Source organism: Lithobates pipiens, unplaced genomic scaffold (assembly GCF_037356315.1).
Source record: "Lithobates pipiens isolate NorthernLeopardFrog02 unplaced genomic scaffold, aLitPip1_a1.2 Scaffold_22, whole genome shotgun sequence".
NCBI classification, from domain to species: Eukaryota; Metazoa; Chordata; class Amphibia; order Anura; family Ranidae; genus Lithobates; species Lithobates pipiens.
In genome coordinates this window covers 64,875,626-64,900,307 of record NW_027507784.1, presented here as the reverse complement: position 1 = coordinate 64,900,307, position 24,682 = coordinate 64,875,626, and the positions used below count along the sequence as shown (strand labels likewise).

General features: G+C 39.7%; 1 protein-coding gene across 30 annotated transcripts in view; it reads right to left on the bottom strand.

Moving 5' to 3' along the window:
- NEB (nebulin) overlaps positions 1 to 24,682 on the bottom strand; it is a 300,983-nt gene that overhangs the window by 253,345 nt on the left and 22,956 nt on the right. For 29 of the 30 annotated variants that reach the window (XM_077447687.1, XM_077447688.1, XM_077447689.1 and 26 more), the window contains exons 4-12: positions 21,247 to 21,312; positions 12,720 to 12,863; positions 8,687 to 8,794; positions 7,431 to 7,535; positions 7,238 to 7,342; positions 4,501 to 4,605; positions 2,166 to 2,270; positions 1,875 to 1,979; positions 1,592 to 1,699 (exon numbers count right to left, since the gene is read on the bottom strand). In XM_077447687.1, the coding sequence (XP_077303813.1) occupies positions 1,592 to 1,699; positions 1,875 to 1,979; positions 2,166 to 2,270; positions 4,501 to 4,605; positions 7,238 to 7,342; positions 7,431 to 7,535; positions 8,687 to 8,794; positions 12,720 to 12,863; positions 21,247 to 21,312 (951 nt within the window). The remainder of the gene's footprint in view (positions 1 to 1,591; positions 1,700 to 1,874; positions 1,980 to 2,165; positions 2,271 to 4,500; positions 4,606 to 7,237; positions 7,343 to 7,430; positions 7,536 to 8,686; positions 8,795 to 12,719; positions 12,864 to 21,246; positions 21,313 to 24,682) is intronic. The other variant, XM_077447690.1, reaches the window with a different exon arrangement.

Sequence of the window (24,682 nt, the reverse complement as noted above, 5' to 3'; positions counted from 1 at the left end):
ATACCCTTTATTGGCTAATTCAAAGCGGAGTTCCACCCAAAAGTGGAACTTCCACTTTAAGCACTCCTCGCCCCCTTACATGCCACATTCAGCATGTAATTTTTTTGGGGGGGGGAGTGGGTACCTAGTTTTGGCAGGTACTTCCTGTCCCTCTTCCTGCTTTCGTCGCCTCGCTGCCTAGGCAAAGCCTTCTCTACTTTTCCCTCTTTGCAATCTTCTGGGACACGTGACAGGTCCCATACAATTGCCTGGCCACTAAGAGAGCGCAGCGTGACTCACGCATGCGCAGTGCGTGCACGGCTTTGAAGCTGCAAGCTGTCACATCCGGGTGCCCACACTTGCAATAATGGCGCCCCAGAGAGGAGGGGGAGAAGTACAAGGCTTAGGCTGGCCACATCGCTGGACCGTGGGACAGGTGAGTGTCTGTTTAAGCACTTGCCAACCACTGCATGCCGATATACATCAGCACAATGGCAGCAGTGGGCAAATGGGTGTACCTGTAAGTCCCCTTTAATTGGGAACTTAAACGGGAACGGCAGACTCTATGTCCGCCGGTCTTCCGGCGATCGTGTCACGGAGCCGCAAAACGGGGAAGTGCCTATGTAAACATCTCATGACAGAGATCACTGCTCCCTGTCCTCGAGAACAGTGATTGCTGTCATGTGAGTTGTAGCCCATCCCTCCCACAGTTAGAATCACTCCCTAGGACACACCTAACCCCTTCATTGTCCCCTAGTGGTTAACCCTTTCCCTGCCAGTGTCATTTACACAGTAATCAGTGCATTTTTATATACTGATCGCTGTATAAATGACAATGTTCCCAAAAATGTGTCAAAAGTGTCCGATGTGTCCGCCATAATGACACAGTCACAATAAAAATCGCAGATGGCCGATATTACTAATAAAAAAAAATTAATAATAAAAATTTCATAAAACGATCCTCTATTTTGTAGACGCTATAACTTCTGCACAAACCAATCAATAATTGCTTATTGCGATTTTTTTTTACCAAAAATATGTAGAAGAATACATATCGGCCTAAACTGAGGGAAAAAAACTTTTTTTATATATTTTTGGGCGATATTTATTATAGCAAAAAGTAAAAAATATTGCGTTTTTGTTCAAAATTGACGCTCTCTTTTTGTTTATAGTGCAAAAAACAAAAATCGCAGAGGTGATCAAATACCACCAAAAGAAAGCTCTATTTGTGGGAAAAAGAGGACGTCAATTTTGTTTGGGTACAACGTTGCAAACAAATTGCGACGATTATAATTTGTGAGCAGGAGTTTGTCTCTAATTTGTTAGTATATTTAAATCAGGTAGTATATCTAAAACTCCCTCCTCTGTCCAGTCTGACAATGCTGATGTCTGCTTTGCCCCCTGTGGTCATTTTAATCCAGAGTAGGGGCACTCTAATAAAGGAGGTGTATTACTGACCAGATCACCAGGTGAAAAAGCCTAAAGAAAAAGACTAATGCAACCAACATATATAACGATTGGTAAGCTACAATTTATTAAATTTTTGGTTTGGGTTTAATACCGCTAAGGTGACATATATCTTTATTACAGTAGAAAAATAGCTTTCACATACCGTGCTAGCATTCAGTCTTGCCTTCTTATTAAGTTTATATTCTGGTGTATCTGTCTGCATGAAGTTGATTTGGTCTTTACTGTTCTCAAAGTCTTCATGATACTTTCTCTGTTGAAAGAAGGAAATTAAAATCAATTTGGGTTCTGTACGCTAAGCTGACATTTCAGTATAGATTTACAGGTGCTAAAGAGCATGTCCAGGAGGGCATGCTGGAAAGTAACAGTTCTACAGAGGTTGGCAAACACAAATCTACTGTCTTTGTCATTGTCTTTCATATACTCACATCACTCAGATTATCGGCATTCATTCTGGCGACTGCAATTTCATAACACGGGGTCTGGCTCCATTTGCCTTTTACTTTGTTCTGATAATCCTCACGGTATTTAATCTGTGTTGGAAAACACATTTTACATATCAGGGTTTATGAAAAGAACCCAAAATAAAAGAAAGAAAGAGTGGGATGGAAGAACAAGAGCAACAATGGAAGTAAGAAAGAGTAGAAGGAAAGCGCATGAAATAGCTAGAAAAAAATAAATGAACAAAAGTAGCAGAAAGAAATATAAGAAAAACTTACATCGCTTAGCTGTTGTGACACTTTCTTGGCCATTTCAATATCGGGTCGATCGGCAAGCTGTGTGAACTGCAGCATTTGTTCATTATGTCCTTTCTTATAATTGATCTGTTTGAAAACCAATTTAAAGTTAATGATATGTAAAAGGTGGTTGGTGACAGCCAGTTGGTAAAACTCAGCTCCATGCAACACTTATTTTGTTCTTTATAGACCAAGGAAAGATTTAAGCCTTTGTCCAATTTTTATTGCTGTTAGAATCCTTTGGGGAGATTTTCCTTCACTTTCTCATATAACAAGATTTTAAGCAGCATGAGAAAAAGTTAGAATTTCTGATAATGTTTCTATTGACATCTGTTACCAGGAAAATAAATGTGCATACATGTAAGGAGCGCCAGACCAAAAGATAAAAGATATGAATTTAATTTATTGATATTGTGATAAAAGACAGACAACGCGTTTTGGGAGTCTAAAGACTCCCCCATGTTTCAATTAAAAATTAGAAACCTGAATGGACTCAAAATAAAGCTTTCCCACATGAATCTTTGTAGGGAAGCTAATTGCTGGATTAGAGGAATTACTTACCAGCAGTATCTGCATGAGCAATCCAGATAAAAATATGTTTCTTATCTTGATTGCTTATGCAGATACTGCTGCCAAAAAATTCTTCTAATCCAGCAATTAGCTTCCCTGCACAGATTCACAGAGAAAGGGTCCTTTCACACAGGCATTCTGTATGTCCTTTTTTTCTTCATCTGTTGGCGGATGAAAAACGGACAAGCATGTATGTCTATGGGCTAGCAGACGTTAGCGGATGATTTTCCGTTGATATCCGCTGACATCTGCCTCCGTTAAGTTTTGTTTTTTAAGACGTAAGAAAACCCTGTTTTTTTTCCTTTTAAAAACTGAAATGGATGAAAAATGGATGTTAGCGGATGACATCCACTTACATCTGATCTGCTGACATCTGTTTTTCACCAAAAAACATGGGTGTTCAGTTTTTTAGTTCAGTTCAGTCACTAAAAAACGGATGTAAAAATCGACATCTGTATCTGTTTTTTATATTTTTTTTTACCAAAAAAGTGACTGAACTGAACTAAAAAACCAAATGCACATGTGAAAGGACCCAAAAGCTTTATTTTGAGTCCATTCAAGGTTCTCTTTTTTAACTGAATGCCCAGATGGAGGGAAGTCATTTGACTCGAGAAACAATTTGGCCGTCGTTTAGCAAAATACCAATAAATAAAATTGGACTCTTTTATCCTTTGGTGTGTTGCGCCTTCCATGAATGCATGTTATTTTTATTTTCTTTAAAAAATTTGTATTAATTTTCCAATTATACAAAATATAAATACCCCCTCCCCGCCCCCATTATCCTTCTTTTTAATATATTTATTTTATTTTCCTCTATATCCTCCCCTTAAACTCCCACCAACGTAGAGTATTTGCTTGTGCTCTTAAACTCTATCCAGCTCCTCCATCTATTTACATATTTTTCTATTTTATCCTCTTATAATGATACAATTCTTCCATGTTGTGTAGATAAACTCTACCCTTTTAACCCAGTCTCTTATCGTTGGGCTTTCTGGAGAATGACAATATTTTGGAATCAAATATTTTGCTGCATTTATTAGGTTGGGTCTCTCCAATTTCTTATATTGCTTTATTGTAAGTTTAGTGTTGTGAAGTAAATAAGTTCCTGGGTCTATAGGCATACTCATTTCCATAATTTCCTGGATCTGTTGTATAATTTACTGCCAAAATGTCAGTATTTTGGGCACTCCTACCATGTATGGGTCATTGTTCCTCTACCCCCACAACCTCTCCAACAAGATGATGATTTCTCCGGTTGATATTTGTGTGCCTTGGTAGGTGTTATATATCATCTTGATAGGCATTTATAATTAATTTCTATCGTGCTTATGTGTATTCCATGTATGCATGTTTTTTTCTGGTAACCTGTTGGGGTACCCACTGAAGGGTAGCCTTGTCTGTTGTGAGTAATAACCTGAGTCAGTGGGCTCTTAAAATGTTTTTTCCCTCTCACTACTTTGTATAAATGTATATTAAAAGTCCCAGCACCTCTTGGAAGTCTTTTTCTTTTTTATTTGAGTCTATTGATATCTGTATCTTCCCGTCTCTGTGGAGACTGCTCCCATGTTCTTTGCACAAGCTCCACAGGGACAGGAAGTGGGGAAAATAGCCACAATGAGCTAATAGGCAGGAACAAAAAAAAGCATGGCATATTATTTTTGAAATCCATATTTATATAGAAAAGGTCTTCTGTATCACAATTCTTGAAACATATTATTGTGATGCAATATTTTGTGGCTATACTTACATCACTTAGAGCTTTCTGTGCCTGGGCAACTCTTCTCAGTTCTGGACTATCAGAGTAAGGAAAATACATTGTTTTATCTTCATCCCAATCTGCTGTATATTGTTTCTGAAACAAGAAGAAAATACGAATAAAAACAGGTGGAATGAATAAAGGTTAAAACACAAGTGAGAGAGAAAAAAAGGAAACAGGCCAGACACCTACAAGACACCTATGCTACCATCCTGCCGGGATTCAGGTTACCCTCAATACTAGTTGGCTGAACAAGTGTTATGGGCTATTTTGGCATTGCGACTTGCGATTTTTGATTTAAATTAAAAGCTCATGTTTATGTACAACTCTAGCCAAAAAATGTTGTCTGTCTCCTGGTTAAAGAGATGTAAGACTTTAAGGTCCCTCTCACACTTGTTTGACTTGTCCTTCGACTTGGGACAAGTCATACTCCATGATTCCCTAAGAGTACCATTCATATCTGTGCGACTTCAAAGTAGTCCCTGTACTACTTTGGTTTGACTTTGTTGCGAGTTAAGGTCCATAGACCTCAAATTTACACAGACATTTCCTGAAATCGCGTCAAAATTGCGCCAAAATCGTGTCAAAATCGCGTCAAAATCTCATCAAAATTATGGCTGTAAAATCGCAACAAAATCACACGACATGGCAGTGTGGAAGGGGCCTAATGGCACACATGATCCAACAAGTGGACGACAGATTGTTTGTTTTTTGCAAGCTAGTCACATATCGAAAAAGAAGAGGTTACCAAAGTGACGAAAATTCCCATATGACAGAATAAAAAATCGGAAGTGATGTCATGTGTCATGTAGTGTATTTCTCTTTCGGACGACAACTTTACTGATTAAACAAAAATCGTATGAACTGGTATCGTACGAGAATATTTTTCGTGTTTGTCTCATCGGATAATATCAGTTGAATAGTTATAATCGGCTCTCAAAAGCCAATGATCCAATTATCGTACAATCACTTCAAAATTGGTATTTTTCCTCTGATTTTCGGTTCGTGTGTACGGGCCATAAGGGTCCATTCAAATGTCCATTCAGACATGTGTATCGTGGTAATGTGCTGTAAAATACACATAACAGTAATGCACGGTAATGTACATACTGCAGTACAGTGCCATTAATTGTTAATGACTCTCCAAGGTGCATCAGTGCATCAGAATGCACATGATGTTCCAAACAAAAAGTTCATCTGAATTTTTTGGATCATTGCAGTGCATTGGCAGCCCATTTTAAATGAATTAAACTGGTTGTAAACCCCCCGATTGTAACTTTTACCTATAGGTAAGCCTAGAATAAAGCTTACCTATGGGTAGTGGAAATATCTCCTAAATCCGTTTAGGAGATATTTACCTTGTAGTGCGCCGATTATGTCATCAGCGCATGCGCTGTGAAGTGCCGCGACTGATGGCTCCCGCGCACATTCGCAGGAGTGACGTCACGTGCCAGAGTGGCCCCGGAAGGAAGAGGGACGAACATGGATGCAGCCACCAGTGGGGACAGCGCGGGCTTAGTTTGCAGGTATGAAACACAAAATATGCTTTTACTTTGCAGGGGAATAAAGAGGAAGTAAAACGCATCAGGGTTTACTTCCTCTTTAACAGCAACTGCAGTCAATACGCTGCAGGGGTCTGTATAAGTCTGGGCCATAAATAACACCTGTATCTTCATAGTCCCTTGTCTTAAGTTTATGTCTTCCTAATCATCCTTATGGGAACAGGCGCAACAACAAAATGCTGCCAAAGATTCATTGTTGATCTACTAAAAAAAGGTGAATTTATTTAAGACTGTGCCTTATTGGAAGTATTTTCCCCTCACTTTCTTTTATTTCTGACACCTATCAATTAGCCGATTTACCTTCATTACCTGTCTTTCCTGTCAAGTTAAAAGGAAATATGAAGAAATTTCCCTAAAAGGGATCCAGCCCTATCCTTTCACATTTAAGCCAAGGTGTCGGGTTATGGGTAAGAGTTTTTCAGTCTATTGTAATACCGCAACAGCTTCTTGCATATATTTTAGAAGTCACTACCAAAAATCTTTTGTAACATGGTGGTAGTTGCCAACAAAACAAATCGCTTGCAACATGCATGTATCTTTAACACAGCCTTTTTCAACCAGGGTGCCTTGACGTTTCTTCAGGTGTGCTTTGGCAAAATGCCTAAAAATGTATCAAAAATTGTATACAGCCCAGCAGGTGGATCAAGCCTGCATTTAAGTTACACAAAGCCACAGGTTTTCGTTATGCACCATTATGACTTTCTAGAGACTGGCATTCTAACAACCAACATCATCAGTTAAAGAGGATATCTGTTGCCTCCACAGCATTCTTGTTTGACCCTTGTGTGCCCCTCTCCTCAGCACTGAATTTAGTGAATTTGACCCAGAAGGAGCGCTAAACAAATGTTTCTCAGAGCACAAGTCAGTAAAATCAGAATATCTAGTATGTGGACGCTTGTGTCAACAGCAGACAAGAACACTGATAGGATACGTTCATGTTTAAATATCAATGATCTTTCGTAGACTAGAGTAGTTAAACACCAAAAACAACAAAAGGTGGAGCTGACGCAGAATTTAGTCTCTTTCTTGGTCTTGCTTTGCTTCTAGCAGCTGGCGGTCAGACCCTACCTCCATTATTTTGACAGACGTGATCACCATCCTACCATTGTTCAGTAGATTTAAAAAAGTAACTAGAGAAACATACAGGAGTGTTCTACAATACTTACCTTGCTGAGCATTGCAGTATTCTTCACAGCCTGCACCAACTCTGGTGCATCCGGGGGTAACAGGTACTTCTCCTTAGTTTCCTCCCAATTCTGCTTGTACAAAACCTAAAAAAGCAGAGTATTCTGGTTAAGACTGGCACTGAATGACCTGTAACAGAGGAAGTATCTACCTGCGGACATCATGCTCACTTACCTTGCTCAATTGCTGAGACACTTTTTTAGCATGTTCAATGTCTCTAGCTTGTCCATCTACGTGACAATTGGTTCTAGCGACATTGCCATCCATACGATACTTCACCTATATTAGAAGAACATTGTAATCAGAAAATACCTTTATATGCCTAACAGTTAAGTCCTCATTAAAGTGATAATATAATTCAGGTGGAAAACTGTTGGAAGAATAATTCAGGAGCTTTTTATATTTCTTTAAGAGCTGGAATACCTGAAGTTTCCAGCGTGCTCAAAAGAAGCTCAGACTTAATACGTTTTAAATTGCTGCAATATTTCTATGTACAGAAGAACCATGAACCTAAGAAACCCACGCATTAATGGTTCTTGATTTTTTTTTTTAACCGCCCCCCCCCCACCTCCAAACTAATCACTGGGTTCATAAAAACTTTCATTTATCTAAATCCGTCTCATATGACCCACCGGGTTCCAAATGTTCTCTCTTCCTCTCTACAGAGTGGGAGGGGCCTTGTATCGCATTTTTAGTATAGCACTTTCATTATGCTGCAAATTTTATGACTACTAGGAAGTAGTTCAAACATTCAGCTGCAGAGAGATTAGATTTTCCCATGTGGCTCTTAACCCCACCCCTAAATGGAACCCTTATACCCTGTACACATGACTGGTTTTCTCTTCGGAATAAACTCTGAAGATTTTTCTGATGGAATTCCGCTGAAACTGTCTTGCGTACACACGATCGCACCAAAGTCCGATCGTCAAGAACGCGGTGACGTACAGCAGGTACGACAGGACTAGAAAAAGGAAGTTCAATGGCAAGTAGCCAATAGCTTCCGTCTCATACTTGCTTCAGAGCATGCGTCGTTTTTAGTCTGTCAGAACAGCATACAGACGATCGTTTTTTGTCTGCATACCCATTTGAGAGATTTATTTTTTGGTGACTTGTTACCACAGGTACATGAAATAAAGAGAAAGGGTCCAGAGACAGCAATGAAAAATATTTTATGTAGCAGAATAAGGAACGGTTAGAACCTCTTGTGTTTTTAATATAAAAAAAATGATTTGCTGGTAGTTCCACTTCCAACCATGCTGTGTCAATGGTCTCCACAACTGATACGAGGGTGGATGTATTCCACGACAGTGGTTGCTCTTAGTGAGGGATCTGTGCATATATGATCATCTACAGTTTAGTAGGCTTATATTATAATATGAAGATGTAATTTTTGGTGTACCAATAAAAAGAAGCGCCATAAACAGAATTACCTCACTCAGTTGGTTTTGGGCCTTCTTGATCCTTTTGAGTTCAGGAGTATCAAGTGTGATAGCATATGGTTCTCCCCGCTGTTTTTCAAATTTTTCTTTATATTTATTCTAAGAGAAATATGAGTTGTTATTCAAGTACGGTAATCAGTCACATTTCAGTGGAGGGGGTCTTATGGTCTAAGTACTGTTTTGAAATGATTTTGGGTTGGTGTACAAAATTTTAGTTTTCTATGCAACAGTTTTTAGAAAAGGTTTACCCAAACATTTTTCTATTTCATATGGTTTCCATATTAATATTATAAATCCATCTGGCAACACATTTTTTCCAATAAAAAAGCCCAAGGCGCAAAGAAAGTAAAAAATGTAGCATGTATAGCAATTAGGGCTGCACCTATACGAATACCACTATCAGTGCCAATACTAAGCATTTGGACAAGGACTTGTACTTGTGCAAATGCTGTGATACTAAAACCAATATGTTTTTGTGGTTTAATCGTGACGTGCATTGACGTCTGTTAAATGAATTTGCAAGTTGCAATGAAATTGGAGGTCCAAATCGCACTGATCAGCAGCTTTGAAATTGTGCTACATCAGAGCGATTTCAAAGCCACAGATCAGTGTGATTTGGACCTCCGATTTTATTGCGGCTTGCGACTTCATTTAACAGAAGTCAATACAAGGAAAAAAGGATGTACATTCCGGTTGCTCACTGTGCTGTATATGCTTTTATTTGTTGATCACTACAATAAAGATTTTGGCATCCTTTCCGGAGTGTGCAGCCATTCATCCATGTTTCCCTGCTGATCGAAAGGCGAGCCGGGCATGCACCTCTGCTTTGGTGCACTGTTTCTGTAAATTTGTGAACTCATGTGATGCTATCCAAAACAAGTAATGTAGGGGAATAGATTGATACAATCACTTCTTTATCGAGTGTTCAAACAAATAATATATATAAATATACTCTAATGCCCTGTACACACGATAGGATTTTCCAACAACAAAACCGTGGATTTTTTTCCGAAGGATGTTGGCTCAAACTTGTCTTGCACACACACGGTCACACAAATGTTGTCGGAAATTCCGAACGTCAAGAACGCGGTGACGTACAACACGTACGACGGGCGGAGAAAAATTAAGTTCAATAGCCAGTGCGGCTCTTCTGCTTGATTCCAAGCATGCGTGGACTTTTGTGCATTGGAATTTCCGACAACTTTTGTTGTCGTAAAAGTTTAAAAACCTGCTCTCAAACATTTTTTGTCAGAAATTCCGACAGTAAATGTCCAATGGAGCATACACACGGTTGGAATTTCCTACAATAAGCTCACATTGAGCATTTGTTGTCGGAAATTCCAACCGTGTGTACACAGCATAATTCATTGGATCGGAGAGTATTTGCAACGCTATCTGAGCTAGCTGGCAGGTTGACACTGACGCTAGGGATACAATTCATGCTTGAATTTTTTAACCTCAATGTAATTGTAACTTATATATATTTTAATAAAAAGGTTGGCTGATTCAGGCTGGGTTCCCTGCATCCAATTTGCAATAGCAGGAGATTTTGACCGGCTCTCTATGGAGCCAGTTCACATATCTCCGCTGTGGCTCTGGTGCATCATTTGGTCCGGTTCAGGTCCGAATTCAGCCAAAAATTTGGGCTGAAATTGGACCTGAAACGATGAACAGGGACACACAGGACCCCTGCTGGGTGCCACATCGGTATTAGGTGTGAACCAAGCCTCACACTATGAGGTTTCTCCCTTTCCTTTTATGATCCTTGAATACATGAAGTTCATGCCTGCAAGCATATCAAGACATACTGTTTGAAATCTCCACACCTGTGATTACTCATGCACAAGCTCCTCTGATCTCTGTAAGACCCCTTTCACACTGAAGTGGTTTTCAGGCATTTTAGCGCTACAAATAGTGCCTGTAAAGAGCCTGAAAACCACCTCCCATTAATTCCAGTGTGAATTTTTACACTGTGATGGTGAGCTTGTGGGACGTAAGAAAAAGTCCTGCAAGCAGCATCTTTGGGGTGGGTTGGGAGCATTGTATACAGCGCTCCCAAAATGCCCTGCCTATTGAAATGAATGGCCAGTGCTTCCAAATCGCCTAAAAAGCAATTTGGAAGTGTCACAACATGGGCCCTTTTAACCACTTCTTTGGCCACTAGTGGGGGCTTAAAGTGCCCCGCTAACAGCCAAAAAGTGCTGCTTAAACAGCAGTAAAGCACCACTAAAACGAGCAGCACTTCACCGCTCGGGCAGCCCCAGTGTGAAAGGGGTCTAATAGGGATCCACCTGATCTTCTAAGGGGCCATCCCTTTTTCTTGTGGACGGAGCACTTTATCAATTCCCTTTGAGCATTGGCAGACACGGAGTGGAATATACACTTTTTTTCGTTATATACATTTTATGTGTGAACTTGTTTATGGACTTGAGTTTAATATACATATTTTTTAGCACATTTGGAATTTTTTTGCACAATGCATTTTTCACTGGATTTTTTCACTAGTGATGAATTAGAGTATATTTATATATATTATTTGTTTGAGCAATCCTTATAGAAGTTATTGTTTCAATCTATTCACCTACATTGATTGTTGTTGTATATCAGTAATGAGTAATTTTTGTTTATTTTATCTCTTCCAAGATTTGAGTTGCAGCAGTTCCAAACCAGACCAGCGCAAAGATATATTTATAGTTATAAAAGAACCTCTGCTTTGGAAGCAACAAAAGCACTCACACCTTGAGTGGTCTTTACCTATTAATGGAGAAGTCAATGCAAGTCGCAATGAAATTGACAAAAAGTAGTGCCACTGCAAACTGAGTCGCAACAATTTGAACAGTCCCATTGCTGCCAATGGAGTGTGGCCTGTCATGCGATTTTGAACTGTCACATAACAGGATTAATCACACTGGTGTGAATGATGGAAAAAATGCATCCAAGGGCAAAATAGGTATTGGTAACTAATATTGGCGAGTACTTGAGAATTAGTATCGGTACTCGTACTCGGGTTTTAAAAACTGGTATCAGTGCATCCATAATAACAACCAATCAGAATCAATAGTGTACTTTCTGTTGTGATTCTCTGCTTTGCACTTTCTTTTTTGCTTCTGTTTACACAATATTAAAATGTATCCGCTCTAGTATATGGTTCATATAACATAAATTCTGAGAAGATACAGTAGAGATATTTCATTGAGTGGGTTGAGAAGTAAAATTTTACCTCTGCCCAAAACCAAATGCTGGACCTCTAGTTAAGATTAGGTTGATATACATTTAACATGATGTCATCCACTGGTTCAATGTGGCCACTTCTCTGGTCCTTGTAGCAAGTCTACTGGGAAAATCCCATCTACACAAAAGATTTGCCTAACTTCCAGGTGAGTATCTCATGTAAACAGGAAAAGGAACTTGAACAAGCATAAAACTCATAAAATTGCTAACATCTAATGAAAAGCATCTGACATCATTGCCTCCAGACTCTGCTCTGTGCATTTCAAACAAATGTTCCTTCAGACGTTAATTGCACTATTCGTGTTCACTTTTCTTCCTGAATGAGATGCTCATCTGGAAGTTCAGCAAACTTCTTGTGTGGACAGGGTTTTCTTTGGGATCTCCAGCAGTGTAAAATGTAAATGTAATGTAAAATGTTAAATGGATACTAGGCACAGAGCAGTGACCACCAAGAACTGGTAGATGACATCCTACTAGGTGTACATTGACCTATTGTGAACTGGAAGTCCAATGTTATAGTAAGTCACCTCTTGCAATTTTGGGTGAAGGTTATGTCTGTCTGCTAGTAAAAAGTAGTCAAATAGTAATAATGACAAACATAAGGCAGTAAGATGTTAATACCATTTGTCCACTAGATGGCAGGACACCATCACATTTATACATCATAATGTAATGTCACCATTGGGGTACATAAAGTGTAACTGAGACACATTCCCCCAGGAGTTTAGCATGAAAAGTTGAAAGTCCTGTTAATATGGAACGTATTTTGTATAAATAAAGCAAGAAATCTCACCTGACTGAACATGTCCTGCATTTTCTTGCTGTGTGCAATGTAAGGTGTCATAAACTTCGATGTGTCCACCTTTTTACGGATTTTTCTCTTTCTTTCGCCGGGAGCAGCCGATGCCACTGGTGTTTTAGGGGCATCGGTCTTTGGCTGTGGAAACGAAAAAAAAAAGTCAAATACTTTTCATTGATTCATGGTATATTGGTCTAAAAAATGTATTTTTGAAGATCTCCAATAAATTTGTCGTACAGCAAAAGCAAAGGAAATTAGAGGTCTGTAGCTTGCTTAGTGTTGAGCAAAAGCAGATGTAGAATGTGGCTATTTTTCAAACGTATATTTATTTATGCACAGGCTGCTGTAAACACAGACTGGTTCCTCTTTCAAGGTCAGTCTGAACAAAACTGATATTTGATTTTCTGAGAGGTTTTATGGACTTGATTCAGGTATTTCCTAAGGTCGGCTTCACACCTATGCACTTCTGTTTTCATCTTTTTTTTTTATGCAATTTCAGTGCTTTTCATCCATTTACTTGCCTTTTTTATCTTGTGATTTCTAAAATTAGAGCTCAGCGTATACTGAGGTTTGAGAAGAGTCTGCCATTTTCCAACTGTAGCTAGGCCAGGAGCACATGGCTTATTGCCAAGGGTGGGTCTCAATAACTATGTGTTTGATTTTTATGGGCCCTTCGATGGACGTCAATGGATAAAAAAAAACATACCTGAACTATTTCCTTTGACATGCCACAAAACAGCTGCCCCAGATTTTGCATGCTCCAGTTTTAGTAAATCTCCCCATGGTAGAGGAGTGTTGGACTAAAATTCCATATAGCGTTTGCAGTAATGCACACCACTGTGTTCTGCTGGTCAGCAGGGTATTCATACAACCAGAAGTAAGAAATACTTGCATCAGCTGTAGAGCAATGAAGCAACCCTTCTCTTTTTACAGGGCAAGTTTTATTTGTAATTGACTCTGCGTTAACAGGGTCACTTTAATGCAAAAGGCAGTGGCAGATGGTCCATTAGGGGTGCCCAGGCACTGCCCCCTCTCTCCTTGCCACACCCCTATATGGTTAATGGATAGTTTTATGCATAGCATGAATCTATCCATGGCTGTTTCGGCCACCCCATATTCATGCGTCCGGCCCCTTTCAGGCACCAGGCGCATGAATTACAGTGGCCAGGGTTTTTTAAGCACCTGATTAGAGCCAGAGGCTCTAAAAGGCTTCAAAATAGTGTGGGCTTGGGTCACAGAGGATGTGTGCCTGGAGCCCACCCAGGTGTGTTACAACAGTGAATGAGCATTGGGGGGGATGGGGGGTCATGGTGGAGTTGGTATACTAATACTGTTTGTCACCCCCCCCCCCCCCCCCAAGGAATTATTCCACTAGCCACTTCTGGCAAAAGGGTTGAAACCAGAGACACCACCAGGCCATTAGTATAGTGGGAGACTAACAATGCCAGTCCACCTATTTCTCTCATATTTAAGGTATGCATTCAGTTTTTGCAAAGAGAATATTTTGAAACACCTACTTGATGTTTATACATGCTTTGTGAGCTAGGGTTAATGCATCAAACTAAGAAGCAAGTTACATTTATAATGGTTTTAAGTTGCGTTAACACATTGGTATGCTTGTGATTTGCTTCTGAGTTGCTTCATGTACTTCTTTGCGCTACCTCTGAGTTAATATGAGCTGCTCTTGTATTTACAGTACATTAACTGCAAAGGGAAGAAAAGCCATTAAAACACAACAAATGTCCGTGAACACAAGCTTTAATGTTCTATGCGGGTACTAAGAGTGGCATACAAGTCATTCAGATTAGAGGTAACAATGTTTATTTATAAAATTAAGAACAAAGAAATACAATTGTGCTGTACATCAGCCATAGTAAGCATCATTGTCAGATAACAATTAACAATAACTAATAAGTATATACTCACCAGCACTTGAGGGGTCAAGGGTCTAATAGCACCAAGCTAAAATGAATTGCTTATATTGTAAAGCCTACAGCCAAGTAACGTTTATGAGATAGATGAAAATTTGCAATGAGAAGCCACACATTAAATAGCGTGAATGAGGATGAACCATCGATTACATAAGCGGTTATCCAAGACTTGTAGTAATGGATAACCAAGCAATGGAATGGTCTGATAAAAAAAGAGTTGTTAATATAGAAGCCAAACTTAAAATATTAGCTATGTTTCCACCTTATGAACCTCAAATTATGAATGCTACTAAAATGTAAAAACCAACTCAAATTTAGGAACCTTTATATACAATTCGACGTAAGGAGCGCAAAGTAATCAACTCTGTTCCAATGTGCCTATACAGGTCCATTAGAGCGTAATTGTACCTTTGGTGTGGTTACCCTTATAGCGTAGCTATTCCCCCTCCTTTAGTCTTATACCCATCTGTTCCCAATACAGCAAGTTATTGTTGACTAGAGCACACAGCTGCATGTAACAATGTCCCCTATTATCTACGCTAATCATTCATTCCTTAAATGCTTTTGAGTACCATTTTGAAGCATTTTAAATTGTGCATTTGCAGGCACTACAGGCATTTTATGTGCTCAATGTGATATGTCTATGATCTGCAGCTATGTTGGTATTCTGGACACAAGGGCACATTGTGTCTATGCAAGAATTCCCCAATCACTTGTAAATAATTTTGTAAAACTGTAGAAACAACATATAGCACATAGACAAACTTACATATGTCCTAGTAGACACACTGTTGACTAAGTAACTAATACTGTTTACAGAGTTGATTATTTTACTGCAATGCTTCAAAATATGAGACTTGCCACAAAGGTGGAGAAAGGTAAAGCATGACATGAAAAATGAATTAGCCATGAAAATGATGAAGAATGAATGAAGGATGATGTCATAAAGCCAGCCATTTTGTTCTGCAGGAGCAGCAGTCTTTATAACACCTACAGCAGCAGCAGGAGTTACATATTTCCTATTTTAGCTTATTTCATTGTCATAAAGTTTGTAAAGCAGAGGGTTTTCCACCTGAAACAAGAGCGATTGGTTTTCACTGAAGTTATTATTTTGCCAATGAGGCATTAATAATTCATAATAATTTAGGCTCAAACATATCTAAAGATTAATATAGTGCTAGATTAATAAAGTGGCTATATGTTGCTCATGGCTAAAGTGTGGCCCGGGCTTCTGTCATTTAAAGACAAATTGAACTCTCAGTTTAAATAAACTAAATACATTTGAGATGAACTAAAACAAAAGGTGTTTGATATCTGACAGTTCATATTCTTTTCAGTGCAGTTACAGCTTGAGTAGAAAAATGTGCCCCTGCCAGCATCTGCAAAATGGGACCCTTGCTCTTTGTGGGGAAGTAGTGGTCTCTCTGCAGAGGTCAAACACACTCCATACTGTGCTTACAGAGCTTACAGAGATTGCAATCTGCAATCAGCAAAGTTTGTGCTACCTGATGATAGGAAAGCTCAGGCTCTGATACAGCAGGGAGCATGTCAGACCACTGTAGAGATTGGTATTCCCACAGAGAGCAAGGGTCTTGCTCAGCAGTTGACAGGTTTCAACTGATGTAGAATGTAAATGCACTTTAAAACATTGAACTTCCTTTGTTTTCATACAACTGGAATTTGTGCAGCTGATTTAATGAGAATTCAAGTAGACTTTAAATGTATCCTTATAATGATGTTCTAAAACAGTTAAAGTATATGTGTCACAAGCATTGATATTAACAAAGTGTAGGCATGACTCTACCTGGAAGCAACCACTCCCCATGAGAGTGGGCTCTAAGGATTAGCTGGTCTTCCCCAGGAACTCACTCACAAGAGTTTAGGCTTGGCTCCATGCTACCCCTGGGTTATCCAACGGGTGCTCGTGGACAAGGAGGTGGACAAGTGCCTATAGAGCAGAGACTGAGGGACTTTAGCACTCTGGATGAGATTGTACTAGACTGGGTAGGGTGTATCTGACTGTGTAGACTGCAGACAGACTGAAGGAGCTTAAGTGCACTTACGGGTGTCAGACTCAATACTCCCACTTGAGTTTAAAAATACTTTTTGGTCACAAAATGCATCACGTGATGTGGCCCAGGCACTCCAGGCAAAACTCAGATGCATTCCTGGCCACATGAGATGGAGGAGGCAATGGTGCTGGAGTGTAGAAAGTAAGTTATCATGACCATACCCCCTCTTATGGACCTGGTTTCAGTGGGTGTTGGCAATAGAATGTACAAGGCGAGGATTGAAAACATTAGATGCCTGAATCCAAGAGTGTTCCTCTAGGCTGTAACCTTTTCAGTTCATAAAATCATGCATAGTTTGCCCCTAAATTTTTTGAAATCCAAAAGTTGGTGAACCTCATATTCCTGGGAGGAAGCTGCCGAAAGAGAAATAACTGGAGTTGAATGTGAAATTGTATTGATAACTATCAGTTTAAAGAGAGATATGGAAAGAATTCCCAATACATGGCGAGGAAGACAGCTTGAAAGAATCTGGGTTGAGATTTCAAAAGGCCCAATGTACCATGGGGCAAACTTACAGAAGGGTTTCTTGAGTCAAGGATTCCTAATGGCTAGCCAGACCTTATCTCCAGGCTGGCAGTCAGGGAATGATGATCAACAAATCTTTTGTACCTAAAGCAGAGTCAAGGAGGCATTTTTTGCACCTGGGACAAGATTGTATTGAACAAGATTTGCATGGTAGCGAGAGTTGGTACATCGTTGGTCAAGGGAATGGAAGCAGGCACAATAGGGTGCTTACCATAAGTCACAAATAAAGGTAATCCCCTGGAACTAGAACTAACATTTTTTTAACTTGAACCATGGCAAGAGAAAGACAACATTTTTACGGAGGTTGGAGATGAGGAAGCAAGGATACTGTTACAGATGTTGGTTTATTCTTTCCATCTGGGCATTAAACTGGGGGTAGTAAGCAGATGTAAATTTAAAGCTAAAGTTTTAAAAATAAAAATTGGTGCTGCTGTGGAGGTAAAAAGAATGGAGAGGGGGATGAAGCATGCCATTTTTGAAAACCTGTCGACCACAACTCAAACCACTGTACAGACTTCGGGGGGGGGGGGGGGTGGATCTGTAATATAATCCAAGGACAGGTGTCCTCAGGGTTCCTGGAGTACAGGAAGAGGCATCAATAGGAGCATAAGAGAGACTTTATTCTGGGCATAGATGGTGAAAGCTGCTACAATGTCATCCTTCCTAACACTAGACCGCCAATTGTGACAGGTCAGGAAGGTAAGAATTCTGTGGACTCCAGGATGACATGCCAGCTTGAAACTGTGGGCTCAGTGGAGGAATCTAGTCCTAAGACTTAGAGGTCTTGTCTGAAGGAATGTGAGTTTTCACGAGAGAAGTTGTAGCAAGGATCCAATAAGGTGAAACAATGGTATCTGATTTTAATACCATTGAAGGGGTTTGAATGAGCATGAAAGGCCATTGGCTCTGGCATTACAGTAATAGGGTTTGTCTATAATGAAATAAATAAAACACAGAGAAGAAAAGGTACCAGCTGTCTTGCCTGGGATTGAGTGTACTAGAGGTACTGTAAGTTTTTGCGATCAGTAAGGATGGTCAATTGATGGGATTAACCTTCAAGAAGGTGCTAATACTCCTCTATGGCCAAATAAATGGCCCCCAAGTCTCGATCCTCAAAGCCATAATTCCCTTAAACAGCTGAAAATGTGTTAGAAAACAAACCAATTGGGTTCTTTGTGCCTTGGATATTCTGCAACGGTACAGCCCGACACCCACAGTGGATGCATCCACCTCCAGCTGAAGTAAAGCTGATCTGGCTAAAATGTTTGTAAAAGATATATATTTGCACTTATCACAAAAAAAGATATATATATATGGTGAAGTTGCTGCTGCTTATGATAGCCTGAATACTTTAGCTAATAATGTGTGTAGAAAAAATATAAGCGTGCAATCCAATAATCAAATACTAATAATGTGAATACAAAGGATTCGAAAACAATAAATGTCCATATAGAAACTAAAAATGAAAAATGCAATAAATTACCATATAAAAGTCCAACAAGTGCTCCCAAAAAATGGTGAAAAAACAGTGTTCACTCTGTGCTTCTCTTTCATACAAAATCTGTGCCACTTAACTGAACAGTTGGATCTCAAATTACAGAGATCAATTGTGCTCATGCAAATGCAGCCAACACTGATAATCCTCTCCCCAGACTCCTCCTAACACTGCTTCTCTCCAATGTGGCTATTAAAATTAAGGATCTCTCATGGATATGGATCATCTGTCCCCGGGTTGTCTCAGGTACATAGGATAATGGAAGGAAGAGGCTTCATGGTGTAGTACTTCAAACGTATATATATATATATATATATATATATATATATATATATATATATATATAATATGTAGCAATATGTGAAAATCACAGTGGTAATACAGCCGTGGATCTTGCCAACAGGCTGATGTGTGGTGACGTCAAGGAATGCTGCTCCACCCGACATGCTTCCCTGTAAGAGGCATCACCTGGGACCGGAGGCTCTTAATTCATTCTTCATTCATTCTTCATTTTAACATCCCGGTCTCATTGGAGAGGAGTAGTGTTAGGAGGAGTCTTGGGAGAGCATTATGCATGTTGCTGACATTTGCATGAGTGCAATTGACCTCTATAATTTGAGATGCAACTGTTCTGGTAAGCGGCGTTGATTTTGTATAAAAGAAAAGCACTAAGTGAACACTGTTTTTTCACAATTTTGTGGCACACTTGTTGGAATTTTTTTATGGTCATTTACTTCATTTTTTCATTTTTAGTTTCTATAAGGACGCTTATGCCGCGTACACACGACCGGACTTTTCAACATCAAAAGTCTGACGGAATGATTCCGGCAGACCATTCGATCGTGCGTGGGCTGCAGCGGACTTTTGATTTGCAAAAGTCTGACAGACTTTAGAAATGGAACATGTTTCAAATTTTTCCGCCAGAACTCCACCGGACCCAGTTCCTACCGAGAAATCCGCTCGTGTGTATGCTAGTCCGACGGACAAAAACCGACGCTAGGGCAGCTATTGGCTACTGGCTATGAACTTCCTTATTCTAGTCCAGTCGTACGTCATCAAGTTCGAATCCATCGGACTTTGGTGTGATTGTGTGTGGCCAAGTCCGTTCATTCGGAAAGTCCGTCAGAACTCTGTCAGAACTCCGTTGAAAGTCTGTCGGACCTAGTCCCTCGAAAAGTCCGGTCGTGTGTACGTGGCATTATTGTTTTTGAATCTTTTGTATTCACATTGTTAGTATTTGATTAAAGGACTGCACGCTTATATTTTTTTACACACATTATTGGCTAAAAAAGTTTGTTTCATGGTGTGAAAGGCTTCCATTGTTTCAGAGGACCAGTTCTTCAGATCAGCTCTCTTACAAGTCAAGGCAGCGAGAATTACCACTAGAGAGGGGTAGCCCTTGGCAAACTGGTGATAATAATTTGTGAAGCCCATGAAATGCTGAATGGCTTTCAAGCTAGCAGCACATGGCCAGTTTGCGACTGCTGACAACTTGTCAGGATCCATCTAGACAACTTCTTTGGAATCTAGTGAAATGGGAAGACATGGACAACTAGTAAGGGCACCACATCCTAGTGAACGGCACACAAAAAAATAAAAGAAAAAAAAATGAACTTTTAAGGTGACTAGGGACCTTGCTTTGTATTGAGTGATGGGGATATTTATCATTGCTCTGTTTGCCCTTTGTTTAGATTCCCCTTTTGATTTATCCTGATGATCATTATCACTGAGATAGAAAGTGTTATAATATCTAAAATGTTATAGCTGTCATTAGGGTCAAATAGGAAACATGTTCGTGACAAATGGGAAATTTCACTCACTTTCCTCTTAATTTCTGTTGTGTCTCTTGGATAGTACATGAAGGGAAATCTTCATAGGGGGACAGCAAAAAGTTAATTGACAAAGGTTTCAAATTTGAAATATCACTAAACTGAAAATAATAGGTTCTAAGAAGGATACAGCAGCTATTTCCAGAAACAGTGTAATTTTGCCCTGAATGGAGCTAATATGCACTTGAGTCTGAGAATGGCAGCCTTCATCTTGGCCTTCTTATACAGGTATTTCACTTAATTAAAACGGTATTCCCTTGGTGTGTATAACCAAAAGAATAGATATCATTTAATTTTTCTCTATGGGACTCCAGATCGCCAAATAAAATATAGGCAGCACTGTTACCAATCATTAAGGCATTAAAAACATAGCTATTTAGTAGATGTTTGATAAATATCAAGAGGGATATCATTACTCTTACATATGTATAGAGTTCCTTCCAGCTACTGTGATTGTACAGGGGGTTCCTTAAACATGTGACAGATAGACAAGCAAAAGTGGTTGAAAATGCCCTGTTTTGAACATCACAAGGTATTGTTCCTTGAGAGACTCACAGTGTTTCCTTTCTGTATCTAACTGTTTCTGGTGGAAAACCCCCTTAAAGCAGAGCAGTAGAGAAGCAGATGGGAGTTCAATGTGCTTAAACTGGATGGCTGCTGAGGTGTTACCTCCACAACTTCCCTCACAGCTTCCACAGCTTCCCCATCTTCGATGATAGTTTCTTCATAATAGTACTACAAAGATATGTCAGATCCCAGGGCTCAGAACATAGTAAATACATTGATATCAATACATTGCATCCTGTACAGCACATGAAGATAACAAAATGGCATTGTTCCACAGCTACATGCAAATACATCATCCAAACACACCTCCACATTCAACACATCCATAATTAAATTACATACTTTTATTCTATCTACCAGTATTGAAACATTTTAAAGATGCAAATAGCATGTCTAAAGCTTGTCACAATACTGACGCATAGAATCAAGGTGCATTGCATTCCAACCATGGCAACATTACCCAATTGGATTCTGAGATACTTATTCAACTCTAAAAACTAGTAACCACTAAAGCAATGATAACATGAATGAAAATAAAAATTTAAAGGTAAACTTTTTAAAATTATACAACCTATATATATTACTGCACAGGCCATATTGTCTCTGTTCTGTAAAACTGGGAAAAAAATTAAAATAAACTACGGAAGTTGTGCACACATTTCCATCTCAGATTATCATCCCAGGTCTGCATGAAGCTTAAAATCTAATTATAGGCCTTCTTTGTCCTAAGAGATTAATTTTTAGAACATACTTTCAAACAGTTCTGTAGACTAAGGCCTCTTGCACATAAGCGGGAAAGCATGTTCAACGTACATGCCGACTTCTTTACCCCATTCGTGAAGCCCAGGTGCAGCTTAGAGTCTCCCATAGACATGAATGGCTGTAAGCAGCTGTACCCAGGTATTCACAGTGTTATTGTAAACAAGAATATAGTATATGGGTAGATAAAAAAATAGAAAATGATTACAATTGTACCGTCGTATGCCATTGCTGTCTATGGGAATCTGTACACTGCACATGGGCTTCCCAGGCAGGGGAAAGACACTGGAATTTTCATTGAACAGGCTCAGCCACCCATGTATAAATAGCCCTAAAGGTAGGCAAGTGCTTTTCTAATTACAAAGATGACAAAGAACAGGTGGTTATAACAACAGAGCTAACCCCTTAGCAGTAAATTAAGGCCCCTTTCACGCGGGTGCCTCCGTTATATGCTCCGCCGATCCCACCGATCCCTGCTGAGCAGGCGGATGACAGGTCCGATGACAGGTCTGTCTTCGCTCACTGTGCAGAGCGGAGATGGACACAGTCCCACTCTCCTCTATGGGGAAATCGGGTGAAAATGGACCACCTGTCTGTTTTCATCTGATCCTATCCGTTTCGATCCGCCAGACAGATGAAAAATAGAAACACCATCCGTCTGGATTTTGCAGACAGAATCAACTAGCGGTGGGTGTCAGCGGACATATCGCCGCTGACACCCGCTGCTCCATAGGGGAGACTGGAGGGTCCGATCAGGTGACTGGACAGCCCCTGTGAAAGGGACCTTAAAGTGGATGTAAACCCTCTCCTATACCCTATACCCAGTGAAGTGAATATTCTTTAGAATTCTAACATCGTGTTAGAATTTTTACTTCCTCATTCAGGAGTAGGAGTGGAGTCTTGGCATACACTGTGTGACAGCTGATTGGAGGAAAGGCACCCCCCTTCACATAGGCAGAAGAACAAAGATACTTTCAGAGCTGTGCTGTGACAAGACAAGCTCTCTGCTAATCTATTTATAGCACCCACCCTCAACACAAATTTCAGGCTGCTTTTATCTCCTTTTATCTCCTGTCTTCTTTTCAGAAGTTCTCATGCTGATAACAGAGGAACGAAACAGCAGAAAGAAACAGGACTTAGTGCTTTGGAGAGAAATAAGAAAACACAGAGATATATGTGCCTAGGTCAAATTTCATGAATCAGATTTACATACACATTAAAGTGGTTGTTAAGCCACTCTAACATGTATGCACCATCAGCGCTGTCTCCTGTTGTAGTGCCCCCTCTGTGTGTGATTTATAAAAAAAAATACTGTAAACACCTAATTTAAGACCCGAGATCTGCAATCACATGACCAGTCAGCTCTCTTCTTTCTCCTCTAACAGATGCAGTAGGAGGGGCCAGAATTCCCCCGCTGACGTCAGTCATGAATGGAGGAGAAGAGAGCCGGCCAGTCATGTGATCACAGATTACCGCTCTTAAGAGAGGTATTTACAGCATTTTTTTTCATAAATCACACACAGAGGGGGGACACTGCAATAGAATACAGTGCTGATGGTGCATACATTTTACAATTATTCAAGCAGCGGGGGGGGGGGGGGGCACTGTAACGAGCTGACAGGCAGGGAGGGGGAGGAGGACACAGGAGCAGAGAGGAGACAGATAGTAGAGCTGTGGATGACATAGGCATGTAAACTGACCACAGTGTCAGGGCTCAGTAGCCATGATACACTGTGGTCAGTTTACAGAGGGGAGGGCATAAACTGACAGGATCAGCCAGGTTTTGTAGCTATTACAGGGGGCCAAATGACACAGCACAAGCACTGTGTCATAGAACATGTTTTAAAGAAGCAGGATCCATTTTTTTTGGGGGGGGGGGGGGGTTAAAGGACAGGAATGGTAAAGACTGGATAGGAATTTGCTTTGTATAATGATTACTTGGTGATAGTTTTGCCTTTTCTCAACTAATCTTGAGTTAAACTTTAGGTCCACTTCACCAAAAAATGATAAGTAAGGACAATGAGAAAACAAATAATTTATAAAATAAATGGCACATTAATTAAATAATATATAACAAATATAAATACAGTATATATTTGGTTTGACCAAAGCTACTAGATTTTTCCAGAATAGTGTGGGAAAAATAAACTAAGGACCTGAGTAGAAGCAACACAAAACATTTTACTGTGAGTAAAACTTGTTTCAACAATGTAAATGCCTAGAACCAACATATATTATGTAAACTAGCAAACTTTCTCAAAATAATTAGTAAAAGGGGCCTTTTTACACATGCGTGCAAAGAACAAAAATGTAACATATTGTAGCTTATGTGATTACTGTATTAGTTATTTTCTTCCTTTTTTGTCATTGTGATCGTACCAATAGCCCACTTCCTGATCCGGTGTGACAATGCTTACTCACAGTACTGTATCTATGGAGGGGCAGCGTCATCACCCTAGGTAAGGAAGTGTGCTAGGAGCACAAAACACCTCTCCCTCTTCTCTTCACCATAACAGAGGGGAAGGTTTTTTGTAGTCCATAGGGACCACCATGAACAGTTAGCAGTCAGCAGATAAAGAGTGTACTGGGAGCTATTATCTCACTGTATTTCTAGAAGAATTAAAAATAAAAAAATACAATTATTGAACAAATAAAAGATACTTTCATTGGTATATTTAGCAGATTAAAAGGGATCAATGAAGTACATTGTTGGGGGTCTATGAATATACACTTTTTTTTCATTGTCATGCAGTGAAATATGTGGAATACATGGTAGGAC